This window comes from Lepisosteus platostomus, chromosome 3 (genome assembly GCF_059453375.1).
Source record: "Lepisosteus platostomus isolate fLepPlt1 chromosome 3, fLepPlt1.hap1, whole genome shotgun sequence".
Taxonomy (NCBI): Eukaryota; Metazoa; Chordata; class Actinopteri; order Semionotiformes; family Lepisosteidae; genus Lepisosteus; species Lepisosteus platostomus.
Window position 1 is genome coordinate 47,666,753 of NC_142613.1, and position 18,308 is coordinate 47,685,060.

The window sequence follows — 18,308 nt, forward strand, 5'->3', positions numbered from 1 at the left end:
GGTGACTAGTGTGCAGGAAGGGTTGCATCACTTTGAAATGTGCGCAAACTCTCACTTTCAAAACCATGGGTTTGTGACAACATGGCAACTTACAGTACTTTCACCAAGTTCACAGTTTTGTGCTTAACTCGATATGTGTAAAATCTTTCTATACCATCAACAAATGTATTTTGTTACCAAGGTTTCATAACCAGTCTTAAAAAATGGGACTGCAGTTCCCCTTTAAGGAAATAATCAGGTCTTTGGTTTGATGTCTTATGCCAATGATGTCACCTCCTTCAGCACAGGTTCCTCTTTCACCATAGTGCAGCATTGTTTTGGAAATTCTGGTCCAGAGGGAAGAGTACCACCTTCAGGCTTACCAGCATAGCCTACAGTAGCATACTGGTTTTCTTTGACAGCCTTCCATCATAGTACTGACCTTCTCAGAGCCCGCATAGTTTCTAAGATCTGCCCAAATCAGGTACAAAATGCTTTTTTGTATGATTTTGTTCCTGTAGAGAGGTTTGAGAGGTTCTACATGGAGCCGTTTTATAGAGTCAGACCTTTATTGAAATTCTTTAAAGCACCACAAATGCAGTTTTTTTTCTTTTGTCCTGTCAATGCTGGTGCTTTTCTTCATTAGGGCAGAGTCCAGGGACTGTGAGCAAATCTTTACAGTCTGTGACAGTGTGAGTCTTCTTATCCCTTCTCATTAATATTGATTAAGGGCAGGCAGTTTCAAATTCTAGGTCAGAAACTGTGCTTCAGTAACTGTGTTTTGTGTTGTATAAAGAAATCCTTGGAAAAAGAGAATGACAGAAAAAGTGTCCAATTTGGGAACAATTTGGGAAACCTGGGTCAATAAATAAGCTGTAGCCTTTTGATTTCCAGCAGAATTGTTCATGCTTTCTAAAACACAGAAAGGCTGTCTCTTGTCTTCACACAAACAAGAAAAGACTTTTAAGTATATTACAACTCTAAAACACAAGCTTTTTTTCTCTCTTCAAACTAATCATCAATGTGAAGCAGGAAATATGTACTGGCATCTTAAATGGGTCAAAATGAAGAAGGGCCTAGATTCATTTCAAAGGTAAGAAAATATTCAGGCCATGTAAGAATTAAAGATTCTGATGTTTTATCAAGATTTTCTGCTTTTGCCATTATGCAGGGCATTGGAATGAACATTCAGTCTTTACAAATTTGGAGTAAACCACACAACAATCAAATGCAAATACTCGAGATAAACAAGTAGGTAGTAGACAAGAATGTGCAATGTTGATTAAGGTTCTGAACCAGATGGTCATGAGCTCACATCCCGGGAGAGACAATGCTATTGTATCCTTGACCAAGATACTTCACTCAAATTGCTCCACTAAAGGTCCTGCTGTATAAATAGGTCTCCAGGTTGTCACTGTAAATAAAACCTGTTTCTCAGTTGGTTTACATGGCAAAGTAAATAAAGGAATAAACAGTCCTGGGAAACATAAAAGCAGAGAAACAAAGGAGGATTGAACAAATTTGATCTTTAAGGGTAAACAGCATGTATTCTTGAAAATTAGACATTCCTGCTAGCACAGCAAGTTCCTCCAGAACACGATGGAATGACATTTTATAGCACGTAATTGATTCAACTTTCCATAATGCAGTGAAATGTACAATAACAAATGGATTTCAAAGGTCACATCATCCACTGACATGTAATCCTACGTATATGACTTGTGTCTAAAGAGCCTTATTGTTTTGTTGCATCAAGAATTGTAGTACCAAAGAGGAAACGTGTGAATCAAACCGAGATTTCAAAACGAAATGATACTCCTTAATTTATGTAGTCTAAGAAAAAAAATATTTTGTCCTAAATATAGTACATGTTTATTAACTGCTTGACTTAAACATTCTAAATGATACTTATTCCCAAAAGAAAGCAAAAATAAAATATATGAGAATATCAACAAAAAAAATCCAGGAGGCCCAAATCCAGGTTGCCAAGAAACCTTGCAGGATTTCTTTGAGAATCCTTTATTCTCACAGTGAATAGATTGTTATAGGATTTTCCCACTGAGATTCCCAAAGGCTTTCTTAATGGGGTACTTTGCTAGGGTACATACTGTAAGGATTTGAACTTTACACCTTCTCTGGCCAAGTTGTGCTTCACAGTTGAGGTAGTGCTCTATGGAGCATCTCCAGTTCCTCTTTTTTCCACATTTTAACCGTACCATCTCTATGGTAAACTTTGTTCCAAAACTCTGCTGACTTCTCTTTGTAATTCTGTGCAAATTCTAATGCTTGGTGGAGGAAAGGCTTGGGCATGCATGATCACCTCTGAAACTGAGGTGAGCTCATGTGTTTTCATTGGTAATATAACCAGTGATTATATATTATATGGAGACTGAATGAGTTCTGAAATTTACAGAAACATATGTACAAGAAAGTCTGCTTATGTAGAAGAAAATATTTCCATACTTATTTGGTGCTAGTTCACTATGCAGTATAGCAGTGATCCAAAACTTACAGTGAACACAACCAAGGAGTTCATCAGGAAAATAAAGTACAAAATCTTAAACGTGTATGCATGGATTTTACATGTTCAAATTGGCTGCATCAAAGCGGCTCAGATGATTGCACAAAGTGTCAAGCTCAGTGGTCACAGATTTCATGCAGTTATCACCTTGCGCAGAGGACTATGCAAACTTTACTTCAAGTGAATGTGTTCTCATACTTATCATCACTTGAAATCACTGAACTTAACACAGTATATTTGTGTTCCAATCTGATTAAATATATACATTTCTCAACAATAAAACTTATATGGTACTTCATATAGGTCTGTAATTAAAGGTGTATAAAGGACTGTCATTGTTCTACAGCAGTTCCAATACTTTTGAAGGGTATTGAATTATTACATTCTACTAGTTTAAGTGTAAGCTATATTTTTGTAATATTTCACTGCTTGCACTTTTTTTCATGGTTGACGTTTGATGGGTGCATTTCTATTAAAATCTTACATTTTAACTATTTGCTTACTGTAAGCCCTTTTCAAAGACTAAAATATAATTAGTGAAATTCAGTATATTCAATAGAAGTAATTTTAATTGAATATTTTTCACACAAATGTTTTAATCACATTCAAGAATAATACTCCATTGACTAATGCATTTAAAGCATTTTCTGCTTGCAGATATTTGTAAATGGGAACTCAAAGAAAAGTTGTTAGCAGCAGTATGCATATGTAACATCTGAGATGGTATAGAACCATCTCATGTAAGACAATACTGGAATAATGAAAAAAAGAAAGGAAAGACTAAACATGAGTAAATGACGAAATAAAAAATTCTATCCAGCCTCACTGAAATAAGAGAAAAAAATACAACTAGTTGTTTTAGAATTCAGAAAATTCTTTTGTTTTTGTCACTGAAATGCTATTAAAGCTTGTGTTTTTGTTAGCACTCTCTTGCAGAATGTCACCCGTCCTTTCAAATGTACATGTTGTTGCACATTGTTAATCACTGAGTTCCACAAAGAAACTAAGGCCACATGCAGTCAGGTTTTTACTGCTTGTTGTTAAACGCCCGGTGTTACTGTCCTTAGTTATGTATAATAATTAGACCAACCCATACATTTTTACTTTTTTGTTTTGTGTTGATATCAGATAAATGACTACATGACAATATAGTATATAGTATATACAATATAGTATAGTGTTCTAGAAAAAGAAATGCATGGTCAGCAAAGGGAGTTGCTTGCAACTATGCAATGAGGAGAGAAAATACATAAATGATAGGAGCTCCAATAGATTAGTCATGCATTTTTCGTTTTCCGAGCATCTCATGCCCACATCCCCTCGGACGGTTACCCGAGTTTCCTCTTTAGCCCTGGTATAAGATGTCCTTCAGGGTGTGGTGCCACTAAAGTAAATAAATCCTCCTGGCATTCTGTAGTTTTACTTGCAGGTTGCATTGGAATATGGAATCCTGTTTGCTAGGATTGTCTAGCACCGTCAACAGTATATCTTCCCACTCAGGACTTTTCAAGCGAAAAATTAAAAAGACTGGAAGTGGATTAATCTTCTTTGTTTCAACCATGGGACTGTACTAGACATCTGTCTTCTGGAACCTGTTCCAGCTGTATTCTCAATCAACTTACACCTTAACTGTAGTAATGTTGTGCTTGCTATTGAAAAATCATATTAGACATATTGATGTGTCAGTTACAGTATGTAATGGATCAGCTCGATGGCAAAACAAAATGGCACCGGAAGCCTTCAGACCTGAGTTGAGAACTGTTCTGGGTGATTCCTGATCCCTGGTACTCTGAGATTTTTTGAAAATGTTCTGCATATGTGTCTTTAAATGTTACCATAAAGCAGATTAATTTATGACTAAAAGACATTGTGTCAGTTTAGGAGGAGAGTTCTTATTTTAATTATGGTATCAAAACAGGTTAGTCATGTGAAAGGATTTAAACACTACTTAGTGTAACAGCTTTGATTTGTTTGTAAAACTTTTTCAAAATCTAGCAGTTGTACACAACTGAATTTGTGGTCCATCTCGCTTTCTTCAAGGGCCCATTCAAGCCCTTGGCTTTGTGATGACAACTGTCTGTCCTATATCTAGTTTACATTTCTTTAATGAAAATACTTGAAAAAGTGCTAACTGGATAACAAGTTCATCACTTTGGAAGTAATAGTTTCAGTCTAGCTTTCATTTAGATCCTAACAGGATTCTGGTATTTTGTTTGTTTGTTAGGATCTCTCTGCTGTATTTGATACAATTGTCACAAGATGCTGTTAAATGGGTTGCAGCATTATGCTGGCCTTAAGGAAAAGTGTAGGACTTACTTGTTTCCTGTCTTTCAAACCATTGCCAATTTGCGTCGATAGCTGTTTTTGAGAAGGATTCAAACCTTGGTCCTCCTTTGTTTTGTGTTTAAATGCTTCCATTAGGGAATGTGATTTTAAAAAAATATATAATTTATTTTTATGTTGATGATGCTCATGTTTATGTCTCACTTCCACTATAGGCAACACTTGACTATAATTGACCCACATCTCTCAATACCTAATACCAGCCACCTAAGAAACTACATTGACCTACTCATACAGTTGCTTTTCAACACTGTGCAAAAGCACCTACAGTATACTAGAAAATCAATGTATTTTGTTTTTTGAGCAGCAGATAACCAATATGTTTTACAAAACTGTGATATATCTTGTTTCCTTTTCTGTTAAAAATATGAATGAAGTCCTGGCCTAAAAAAACTTTCTGGGTCATTTACTAAGGATGTAAAGGTTTGTAGGACATTTTACAGTAATATGTTGAAAAATAAAGTGCAGACACAGTGTTCCTCCAGGGACAGGATTGGTGACCCCTGGTGCAGAAAAAAACACACTTAGATGCCAAATCAACCAGGTGATGTTACTCCACAGTATGACACCTATTACACAGTAAGGAATAAGGGTTTTTTTCTAGATTTGAAAGAACAGCAGGAGTCTCTATGTTTCACCAGTAAAAGAAAACTATTTCAAGTAGCAGTAGCTGTTATTAATTGGAAAGGAAGTCTGTATATTCCAGGAATGAAAAGGTCATTTCTTCCATGATAAGAGTCCTTAAGGAGCCAGGCTCCCCACATTCATGGAGCTTAAGAGGAAGCCCAATTTCCTTTATATCCAAATATAGAAAATATCAGTGTTATGCTCCCAGAAAATTCCTAATCACTTCAGATTGGTTATGAACAAAGCAGGCATTGAGTTGCCTTTGCAGATTGAGGTTTTCTTGAAATTAATTCATTGAAGGATTTCTTGAAGTTCAGTATAATCTAAAGCTTTGCTAATCACTTGTAATTAAGATGTAATCCTGGATAGTGTGAGGGATGCGAGAAGTATTCTCTAATTCAAGCATGGCATCTGTTATAATGATGCTTCTCCACAGAAGATAAAGTAAATAAAAATGAACGGTCTAAGTTAATCCAAAACAAGTAAGTTGAGCTCTGCTTCTTTAGACAGGAATATAACTGAGTTTCATTATACAAGGCTGGGTTCAATAGGCATTGCTGCTATACCGTACATTATCTGCTTTGCCTCGAGACCGTAGGATTCTATCCATAGCATCATCAGATTTCACTTCAAAACTGGTTAGTCTTATGCATACATGTTCAAACACCGGTGTGTGCAGCATAACACATCTTCTACATGCAAAGGGCATGGCACCAGTCAAAATTAATTCAATGAGAGATTATATACAGTAGATATGAGGCTTGTTGTCATTGCAGGCAACCTGCAATTTGTTTTTGTCTTTTCTCAGTTTTTCTCTTAATCCTGACTAGGATGTTGTGTAATAGCTCAAATGTATCTACCACCGCCCACCATAAAATGTAAATTTTCTACATTGTAGGATTTCCTACATTCAATATTTTTATTTAATTTTATGTAATGCTTTAGCATGGGTTTACCATGAACTACATTGCCACAAACTGTGCAGCTATAGGTTATCAAAACAGACCACTTTCAATGATTACAAATGCACCCGGATAGGGCTCTCTGACACATTACCATGCAGAAGGCCACAAGCTACCAACTACATTACAGATTAGGGTTGGAGACAGACCACTGCAGTCCTGGCCTGTCCAAGACAAGCAGATGATTTGCCATAAATCGTGAAGTGCCCAGCACCATTAGGTTTCATGGTTTCACTAGCAGTTTTGGGGAACTCCTTTCACAATTTCTCTAATGAATTTTCAGTCATAAGCTTTCTTGGTGAAGGGCAAAAGGCTGCAGAATTCCAATAAAGCCATCTACTGCATCACCATTGTAGAATTATATGTTCTTTTTTTCCACAAAGTAAGAAAAGAACATGTAATTATATCAAACATACTGTTTCTGATCTTAATGTCCCTTTGTCTGATCCAAATATTGCTTAAACTCTCTCAGTTCATTGTTACAAATATAGTACCGCAATTGATTAGATCTTCAAGGAAGACTGTGGTGTGGTTTTCATAGTTTGATTCAGAAGGACCCATCCTTTAGAAAATCTAAATGTAAAATAGTACAACTCTTACATTAGTCATACAGTAGCACCTTTGTGTCTTTAATGTTATAACCAATCAAATGCTAACTTAGGCCTCAAAATGAACTGTTCGTGCTGCATATCAGATTCTACTTTTTAAATTTAGATGTTGGAGCTGAATATGCCCCAAAGCCGTGGTTACTGAGATGTGATTTAAATACATACAGTATAACTATGAAAGATTACCTGGTTTTAAAAGGAAGTTTTTCTGGTTTTATCCAGTTTTTTAGCTTGCACAGAGCAGATGTTTTTATTATAATTCTTGGCCAGGTCATCTGGTGCATGTGATAGACATTATCAGTTTATCAGGTTAAATCAATAAAAATGCTTCTCATTTGACTGAATTGTGTTTGTCCTCACTTTGGTTCAAAATACATTTCTCTTTTACTAACAGTACTTGATTAAAGAATATTGCCATATAGCAATAACATTGCATGTCCTATGATCAACATGTTCCAAAGTTCCATTATTCTAAATAAAAGAAATTGAGGCGATACCAATAAAACACAATAAAAAGAGCACCGTGGCACTCAGCAGCATTCCACAGATTAGTACTACATTATGTCATTGAGATTTAATAATACAGTCCAGACAGTTCAGAGGCAAATAGCTTCATGCAATGGAAAATACAATTCTTCATATTTGAAATGTGTTGGTTCTGTGACTCAACACAGCATAAAAAAGTGGATAAAATGACCTCATTGAAGAAAATAATGCATATTGTGCTACTTATCAGATCTAATTGTGGACAGTATGAAAATATGTTTTCTACCAAGGTTTTTCAGTCATTAGGTAAATCAGATGCTCTTTAATTTTCTTTCAATGGAGAATGAGGTCTTTTTCAAGATCTGACTGTCTGATTCTACACATCTGGTATCTCTTGCTTGCAGCCTTGGTGCTTTGGTAGTCGGTGTTGCCTACTGGCACAGATCCAAGTGAATTCCTTTGTGACAAAGCTGAGCATTTATTGTAATCTCAGCCTTCATTGCTATACCTTTGGCAGCGAGAGACTTCTAATTTTGTGATCTTTCCCCTAAAAGATACACATCCCTCCATGGCAGTTTTGCCTTTACTCCTCTGGTGTTTTTGTCTTACGGAAGACAGAGTTCAAGAGAATGTGGTGCAAGAGTGGATTCTAAGAGACCTGTAAGGGGCTGGGGTTCACTTTAAATTCAGATGCTTTGACACTTTTCAAACATTTTGCTTCCTGGCTTATGTCAAACAGCCCACTAATGTTATCTTTGAACTACTAATGAACTCTGTAAATTGCCAAACTACAGTACTTCAGGGGCAGATCTATGAACATAAGAAAAGCTGCAAATGAGAGGAGGCTATTCAGCCCATCTTGCTCTGTAGGTTGCTAGCATCTCAGTCACTTATGAATTCTGTTTACCACTTTCGTCGAGGATCCCATGGAGATAACGTCAACTACATGAATGGGGAGATAGTTCAGACACCCACCATCCACCACATAAAGAAATGTCTCCTGTTTTTGGACTTACCTATAAAACTTATTTTCCACTTTTATCAATGGATATTTGTCAGCAGGTGCTGGTCTTGAAAATGCCTGTGCATTTTCAGTGCATATTTCAGTGACAAAGCACTCTCTAATGTCCTTTCTCTAAAGACACGAAAAGGTGTCCAATTACAGTCCCATCCCATGCTATAAGGTGGTTCTAGGGTTAATAACTTCTAGCTAATAAGACACTAACTAGAGTCGCTCTAGTTCGTAACACTCCTATAGCTTGATAACAGGCACATATCAACAGCATGATTGGCTATTGCCTACCTGTGAGAATATTCCACCTTAAAATGTCAGGAAAAGGTTTCTCACTTTACAGGTGAGTCCCTCTACACAAATTATAATGATACACACTTGCATGTGTAAGAAACATTCTGTTGACATGTAGATAATGCATATCTGCTATCCGGAGCATGTGGAGTTCCACACAGCATTATTGCTCACAAATAAACAGTTTACAGGATAGGCAATATATTCTGTATGAGCCATGTGTGTAATGCATCAACACGTATCATTTTTCAGGAAACTGAAATAATGTTGTAAGAATATAAAGCATAATAAAAGATACTTGGTGTATTCCAATTATTAACATAGAAAATAAAATAGCATCATGAGTTGCCTATGCCCTGTGGAAAATGTTTAATAAGTTCAATAAGGGGGGAAAGTTGTACTAGGCCCTTTGACTAGGGTCAAAAACATCATGATCAAATCAAATCAAAATTAAAGGTTGGTACTGCAGATTAATTGAGGTAATAATTCAAAACTATCTTCAGCTTTCTACAAATGTTTAAGTGCTTCTCAGTTCCTCCAGCAAAGCCTCATTAAGCTTCATCTTCTAAGGACTGGTGATTGGTATTCTTAATCAAAAGATGTCTTTCAATAAGAGAATAATACGCCCAGTTTTCTTGGTAAATTCTATCAACAGATCATTTCTGTTTTGTCCTCCATCACATAAAACTGAAAAAATAAGGTACAGGTCTGGTGTCTCTTGAAATTCAAGCAGCTGTATAAAAAAACATTTGTTTCTGGTTTTTGCACTGGCTTGTCACATTTAAATGGCAAGCTTCTATTGAGCTCAGAGAAAAATGATCTCATGTTCAAAGTGCCCTGACTGACTTTTGATTTATGTTCACAAACATTTCCAGTCCTTGCCCGACCCCTCATGTAATCATCTTAGAAAGCCCCTCAGAGGTGGTCTGACATAACCAGCATCAGTGTCACTTGGGTCGTCATGGCAACACTCGTTTAAATTCCTGATCTCTAGGAGACTGCCACATATTTTGGAAGAAATGCAGCTGCACACTACAAAGTGAGAGACAAATAAGCAGATTCATTTATTTTCATACAGAAAATAAAAAGCTTCTTTATTCCTGCATAGTATATTGTATATCCAGAATTGTATATTTATTTTATTCAACATATATTTTATTATATATAAAATATATTTTGTTCAAGATGGGTGATATATGAGATGATATTAGATATTTTGAAATAAATTAGAGAAGTCTATATGTTCAGCAGACATACATTGTAGTCTTGCTTCCGTTTCCCCTTAAAGAGCCCCCTGTGTTTAGGCTCATTCGTTTAAAGTTTATTTTTTACAAAACGTGATCATGCTTTGGTGACTGTGGTGCATGTAGATTTGGGCTGAAGTGAAGAGAGAAAAGAAAGCACTCAATGTGTAACACCGTTGTGTTTTAAGGGGAGGGTGAGTCTTCTGCATTGCAAGAACTGCATTTTTTCTTATTGTTTGATTGTTATGAAATTTCAGTCTCCAACTACTACAAAATTAAAACCATATTGGAAGAATAGTAAAAAAAAAGTAGTGCTAGAAATTTAAACCTGCTTTGAAAGCTCATCATAGTTCATTCTGGTTTCAAAGTTTGAGTACGGCACCCTCAAACTCTCAATATTTATTTTGAAACTGTGGGCATGACACGGTCATTCTGTCACTTTTTGGAATAAATCCACGTGAGATGATTTTAGTATTAACAGTAGTGATAATCCATTACATTTGTACTACTCTGTTCTTTAACAGTGTTTTTAAATGAGGTCATTTGTAAATACAAATGCTGTATGTTGTAAAAGAACCTTGATAATAATATTTGGTTATTGCCATGTGTATTCTTTCATTTTTTAGTCATTTGACATTTGCTTTGGACAAGTATGCTTGTACATCTTACACACACATATGCAATCACTGCGCTTACAAAGGACTTACATTAAAAACACTGTAATTGCAGCTTCACCATCACATTAAAATGACAGGAACACTTAATAATTAATGCAACTCTTAAAAATATGCCCTGTTGTCAGCAGTGATTTGAAGTTTACAGAGCAGAGGCTTTTACCATAATTGCTAGGACATGTCAAAGAGCTGTGATCCATGTCAGAGCCTGGGTCTAGGAGAAACTGAACATTTTCCAGATTAAAACTGATACCTTGCTATTCCTCCATTTTTTAATTCTTCTCTTGCCATGTATTCTAAAAATTACAGGTTCTCACCAGGTGACATTTTATGTCTTGCAAGAAACTTCTGAATCAAGTTGTTATATAAAGAATATATTTTTCTTTACACTAATCAGTCTTTCAACTTCCCATTCATTTCCCCTTGTATTATTTGCACAGCGTAAAAACATGTGCTGTAGATTATACTCTTATGCATACTTGTGTGTACAAGCATTAAATCTACAATTTATTGTTTTTCCTTATATTTCCAGAATAAATAATCTTTTATGGGAAAATATATGTGAAAAGTCTTTAAAGAGAGGATTTTGAACATTTGCTTGTATAGAAATGTTATTTAATTGAAAAATTAGAACATTTAAACATGCAGAGTGGAGAGAATTTTTGAGCCCACTCAGAGCCAGTGCTTTTGCATTTCATTTAACAAAACAATGCTCTAAGCAGGCAAGTGAAGCACACAGAAAGAATACAGCCTACACATGAAAACATTATGCTAGCTGAATGACTCCACTGTACTCTATTGGAGGTCAAAGACTGTGCTCATGGCTTTGACATAATGATACACAGACAGCCCATCTGAAGAGATACTGCACAGCTTCTGAATAACCCCGTTCTTTAAGTTATCTTCAAACACTTTTGCAGCAAAAGAAAGGTAAGGACCACCTTTTCAAAGCATTTGACCTTGTGAAGATAAGCCATTAAGCTGAATTGAACTTAGAAGTCTAGATTTATTTTTTTCAGGAATCTATAGATTACCTTCTATAGTGAATGAACAAGGCCAAACTACCTAATACCTCTATGGTGTGGGTGATGTTGTGCCAAATATTGTCCACCGAAATCAAGAAAAGACCTAAACTAAGGTCATGAGGTTTTGTACAGTGGTAGAGGGATATTTTAACATTGACCTTAGCCTACTAAAACTATTTCAGCACATGTCCTTTGCTTATTTTTTTCCATTCCTATTAACAGTATCTGTGGCTATGGATTATCAGTTAGATGGTCACATTAAAGCTTTAAAATGGAGAACATGAAGGCAAATACAAGGTTATTTTGCAACTTGTCTTCCAAGCACTAACCTTTCTGTGATTCAGGAAGGAAGGGCAACAGCCTGCTGCCTTCTCTGGGCTAGTTGTGGTGCTGCTTGCTGCTGCTGTTGGATCTCTTTTCAAAGTCCTCACATAAGTCACCTGTCTTTTTGTAACTCCATCTCTTCTTCTCGGGTTCCCTGTGATGCCACCTTTCTCTGCTGAGGTCCTCTTGCCCTGGGCTTGGCGTGGGGGACCCTGTCTACCTGCAGCAGTTCGACCCCCCGAGAACAATGGCCAAGCCCATTCTCCCAAGTCAGTGTAGACCTGGATACAGACGAAAACTGCTGTGAAGAGAAGGCAGAGACGGAAGGCAAAGACTTTCCTCAGTTTGTCCTTGCTCATCCTGCTTCTCCCCGGCTGGTACTTTTAGTCTCTCAGCCTTTCCTTTGCTCCCCAATGAAAGGCTAGTTGTCCCATTCTTTCAGACTCTTACATTTCTCCCCAAGCCCTCTGCTTAAGCTCAGTTCCACTCCTGCTGTTCCCTTTTTTTCTCGTAAAAGTGATGCCTGGGACTGCAGTGCTCTGTACCACCTGCCAGCAGAAGAGTGTTCCTGTTCAGTGAAGGACTACAGGAGAGAGAAAAGGACAAAATTGCTGCACTCATTGAGAAGTTTGGGAACTCCCTCTGTACCTCCCCTAGACGCCAATACAGACCCACCCTCCAACTCCAGCTGCTAGTGTAACTTTACACCAACTCTGTAGAGCGAGCTGATCAGATAGCAATACAGAGGCCCAGTAGGCAGCACTGTAACTGCTGGTAACAGCAGCACTTTCAAGACAAAAAGGTTGTTCTGAGAATGTTTCTCATATCTCTGCTGGTTACTCCTAAACTTTAAATTCAAAGACAGAGTTTAATTCCTATCTATACATAGTATATGATAGTGAAATAAAGGAGAGCGCTTTTGAAATAGAAATTCCAGTGAGCTCAGTAATCCCGAAAAAGGGAATTTAAAAACGAATCATTCCAAGGTCCACAAGCAACAAATTAAACATGTTTGATTACTTAGATTGCAAAATCTAAACTGTGCATGTGAGGTTTTAAATTCAGGCATACTGAATGGAAAAAATACAGAATACTAAGGGAAGGAAGGAAAAGCAAATGTCTTGATTTAAATAGATTATAAATATTGGCAGGAAAGAAATTGGAAAGCTCTAAAATGATTAGGTTTGGGTGACATTTGCTGTAAGGATAATGTAATAGTGTGGCTGCATTACATTGACTGTGTTATTCATATCTCAATCTCTTAGCCATTTTAAAATTTAATTTCAACTGTAGTAAAAATTTAAATGGATTAGGAAATGGGGGAAAAAGACCCACCGATGTTTTCAAAATGAAAGGCTTGATTCTGAAATACGATGGTTCTAAAACATACAATGGCATTTTAATAACAGCAAAATAATTTTAAAAAATTCAAATTGTTACGTATAGATAAATTCAACATATAAAACCACATTTATTTGTCAATGAAAGATCCCTCATTCAGCCTATCAATATTAATATACATATCAGATATTGTAGTGAAATAGATCATTTTAAAATAAAGATCTGTACACGTTTTTGTTATCATTTGTTTTTCATTTTTTAAAATAACCAATATATTAGTTATTAAGACATACATCACAAATTAAATGTGCCTTATATTAGCTATATATACTAAATATTAATTCAGAGCATGCTGCAGATGAATTTCATGTTCTCTGTGACAGTTACAGTACATATATTGCTCTAGAATAATGGCAACTTTCTTCCCTCATGTCAGAAAGAAAGAGGATTATACTGCACCCCAGTGGAAGGTTCAAGTAAATGGATCCTTGTCAAAGATAAAAATTACTGTGGGTAAAAATCAACATTTAAATCATTAAAAAGGACTAGGTGGAATCTGTTCCTCCATAACTTCTCAGTTTCTCATACTTTGGTTAAAAGGAGTCAATGTGCTCAGGATGTGAATCAGATAGCACAGAAATTAAAAGCTAAGTAAATTAAGCAATGAAAAGGGAAATATATAGACAAATTACAATTTTGTCTACCAGGTAATGATGTAGATGGTAATGTATTGTTACAAATCTTCAAAATATGTAGGATTCAGCAGGAATATAGAACTGAAATGATTGATACAAGGACTTGCAATGATGTATTGCTTTGAACGGTTAAACAAAGTTTTTAAAAGTGAAGCATGACAGTGGTTGCTGGGATTTAGAATAATTATTTAATATCTATTATTCGCTATTAACAGATAAATGTTGGCATAATTTAGCAGATTTTTTTAACATCTGGGAAGGACTCAGGAGATGCTGCTAGTCAGGTAAAGAATTTCTATCACTCCATGTCCTTTTTCCTGAATATCTTGTTTCCTTGAACTTCAACTTGAATTTGGCTTGCATGTAAGGCATGTAAGTAGTAGAAATTAAATCCTAGGCTGTAAAGCACTTCAAATAAGTTCAAATATGCCTAATACATAATAATGGTACAATTTGGTACACTTGCAGTGTTTGCATTTGTACAAAATGCATAATGTTTAAAATTGTAATTTTTCGTTAACATAATTCAATACACCAAGTTAATAATGCCCAGCTCTTCCATTTTGCCAGTACCATACCCAAACAGAGGAAGCAAGTGTTCATTAAATTTATGAACAAAGCCTTAATGAAATGGTCTGTCCATTTATCATTCTATTTAGCCCTAGAAATGTTAAGCTTCTTCTTTTTACACATTACAGTATGGAGCATTGTGTATAAAGTTGTATACTTTAGAAATTAAATTAGATGTATTAAATATTTTCACCTTCAGAAAACATGTTGGAAGAATGTCCTGATTGTAAAAATGAAAAGGTCTCAAGATGAAAAGATGAAGGCAAAGCCTTTCATTGAAGGCAAGAAATGCCTTTCATTGCATTTTATAAAAATGAAGAATGATAAATATCACAATAGTGTTAACAATATGTTCGATATTAATGTTAACATTTCAACATAACTCCTAATATGCATCTTTGCACAAATAAGGAAAACAAATAATAGGTTTAGTCCATGCTGAAAAGAGAAGAGAGAAAACATGATGTTTCGGCTGTGAAGCCTTCTTCAGGTTTGCATGAATAATTCCAGTTGTTCATACTGTACAGTATATACAGGTAGACCTGGGGGAATGCAGGCAAAAACTTTTTAATGACAGCTATTTTTTGGGCAGGTGTTGATCTATACAAATCTTCTTGGACCCTTTTAAGTGATTACTGTAACTGTGTTTTTTCTATGCTGTCAGCCAGACAACCATAAAAACAAAGCAACTGCTTAAAGCTAAATTAAAGTCTTTATTTAAATAATTACATCACTCAACTCAAAACCAAGGCCTCTTGAATAAGCGGCTACAAAAGACATAGTATTGACATGCTCATCTCTATAGACAAGAGAATACAGATATAGTGGTGCACGCACACGACAGAAATGGAGACCAGAGACACCTACAGTAAAACACATAACGGCAAGTACAGTACATGCCTGCAACCCACAAATTCTGTTATTCAATATAGGATTCAATATATGACCTGAGGATCTTATCGAGCCATTTCTTGAATTTAACCAGGGTATTGACTTCAGCACCATGGCTAAGTAGCTTGTTCCTTGCTCCCACAACTCTATGTGGAAAAATGTGCCTCGTGTTGTTATTTTTAAACACACTTCTATGAAGTCCCCTGGGTTGACTTTTTTTAAGCCTTCGAGGTTTCCTAATGCTTGAGTCAGCTGCCTTGTGATCTTTCTGTTTGGGGCTAAAAAGATTCACTTGTTTTTCCTAGTGTAGTAGAACGTTTACACCATTTAAAGTTAAAAAGATCTTCTTGTTAACATGGCAAACAAAGTTGTACACAATATTCTAAATGTCTTACAAGTGCATTGTAGAATTTTAATATAACACCCCTGTATTTAGAATCTTATGATTTTTATTATATATCCTGATATTTCTGACAAAAACAATACATCCAGAGATAACCTGAATTAAAAAGTGGGAAAAATGTGACCAGCCAGAGATAGGTGCACAAATACACATACTGTATACTGTATATGTGTATTGTAATGTGGACTATTCAACTCATTCATGCATCAACCTGGCTTCACTTATTATGTTTCACTACCTGAAATGAATCATCAATTTTTATGGTCAAAATATCAGTGTGTAATTTTAAAGGAGCAATTATTAGAAAGGACGAACTAAGAATGGATTGTCTTTAAGCTGAGAATGTACAGTAGGTCAGTGCAATACAACCCAGCTCTCTTATTCCTTAGATACAAACCTAAAAACAAATACCTTATTTAACCATAGAACAGTCTGATTTTTTTCTGCAGCAGAAGCTTGTGTCAAGAGAGGATCTTTGTATATAAGCCTTTGTTCTTATTTAATGTGACACTTCATGGCAGCAGATGGCACATTTTTGTGGAATATCCTTGTTTCCATGGTGCAGTGTTGACTGTCAGCTGGTTTTTTAGTGCTGAGAAGAGGAAGTGGCACCAGCAGGCCTTTGAGTATTAAAATCAGTGTCAGAATGTCACCACAAAGGCTACTTGCAGTAAATATCCTAAACATTTACATTTTAAAAAGATGAATCTGTCATGAAATATTTCTTTTTATGATACTGTTAAATTGCATTCTCCCCTTTTGTGATGTAGATTCAATGTACTTTTTTAAAACTCAAAATGCCAGTGGTTTCTTCCTAATTTTAAGCCATCAACACTTTTTTTCTTCTCAAATATTTAACATGGTAATTTTTACAAAAGCAAATATCACACAATTGAATGTAAGTGTAATTCTAAAAAGAAAAAAAATTAAAGATTAGGCAGAAACCTATGCACAGTACCTGTTTCAGCAGTTTCACATCAAGAAGAACATATGTTTGTAAAGCCATGTAATTTCTACTGTATTTGTCACAGAAACAGCTAAAACAATATGCTTTTCACCTGGGAATGTTGTACTTCATGTATACAAAAGACAGTACAAATGCTCCTTTAGATAATTGTTTTTCCAAAAAGAGGTGTGACGATATTCTACTGTTGTTAAAGTCAATGCTGCTTTGCACGGGACAATATTATTGCATATATAATGCAATATATTAATATATTAGGAAACATTGTTCACAAATTATTTATTGTTTTTAAACACATTTTAAACTCGTATAAATGCAATACTCATTGCATATATCTCGTATAAACTCAATTTTTTTTCTCTGTGGCGATAATAAGCTTCCGTAGTATTGATGAAGTTCAAATCTATTGTACACAGTATTTACAGTATGTGCTCAGATTAGATAAGGAATTCACTTCAGCATTTTAGGAGGGAACGAATCTTCAGATTTCTCTTCAGTGGCTTACTGGAAAAGAGCACACGTTTTATGGTCGGTCACAGTTAGAGTGCCAGTTAGAGTTTTCAAGCAGGACAGGTAAAGCAGGCTGGAAAATCCAATAATAAAGACCACCAGGGTTACTACTGGTAAAATATAAGAGCAGATAGGACAGGTCAAATAAAATCATCCTACAGTAAAATCATCTGACACAGAGCATGTTGCATGAGCATGTCCTCCCCAGGAAACTGAAAAAAATATTCTAGCACATACATTCATTGCAGCTTTGAAAGTTCACAATTACCTGAACAGTTTCAAATGAATTAATGAATATATGTCACTCAGAACGTTAGCTTTGCAACTCTCAAATGCAATGGGGGTGCCATGAGGTTTACATCATGATTTTGTTTTTGTAATATCCTATAATCTGGAACTCACAACGGTTAATCACCTGGGTTCACCATTAATATCTTTGTGCTGGCAAAGAAGGGATCAAGGAGGTCTTTCTCACAAATGTCTGCTGGTCAGCTACCTGCGTTTCCCACACTGGGACTCCAGCTGTCAAGCCACAGAGGTCACTAGCTAACTAGCTAAAAAGGGTCTCGGAAGAGACAATCAATGAAAGGGCTGGAAATTCACACATCAGTTCAGCACAGCTTGAACAAACAAACAAGTATACTGAGGAGCTGTGTTGGTTTGGTTGAGCAGCTGAAGAAGGTAGGACTACTGACTATTAAATCAAGAGTGCAAGTGCTGTGGTATTATTCCTCTTTCAATTATTCATCCATGCATTTTCTAACCGCTTCATCCAATTCAGGATCACAGGCACAAACATGCACACCTTCACACCAGGGCCAGTTTTCCCAGAAGC

The 18,308-nt window shown here is 35.9% G+C and overlaps 1 protein-coding gene across 1 annotated transcript in view; it reads right to left on the bottom strand.

The window, feature by feature from the left end:
* Window positions 1-18,308, bottom strand: part of mettl24 (methyltransferase like 24) — an 83,031-nt gene that overhangs the window by 50,400 nt on the left and 14,323 nt on the right. The window contains exon 2 of the mRNA XM_088625818.1: window positions 12,105-12,682. Within this exon, the coding sequence (XP_088481944.1) occupies window positions 12,105-12,458 (354 nt within the window). The 5' untranslated portion in view covers window positions 12,459-12,682. The remainder of the gene's footprint in view (window positions 1-12,104; window positions 12,683-18,308) is intronic.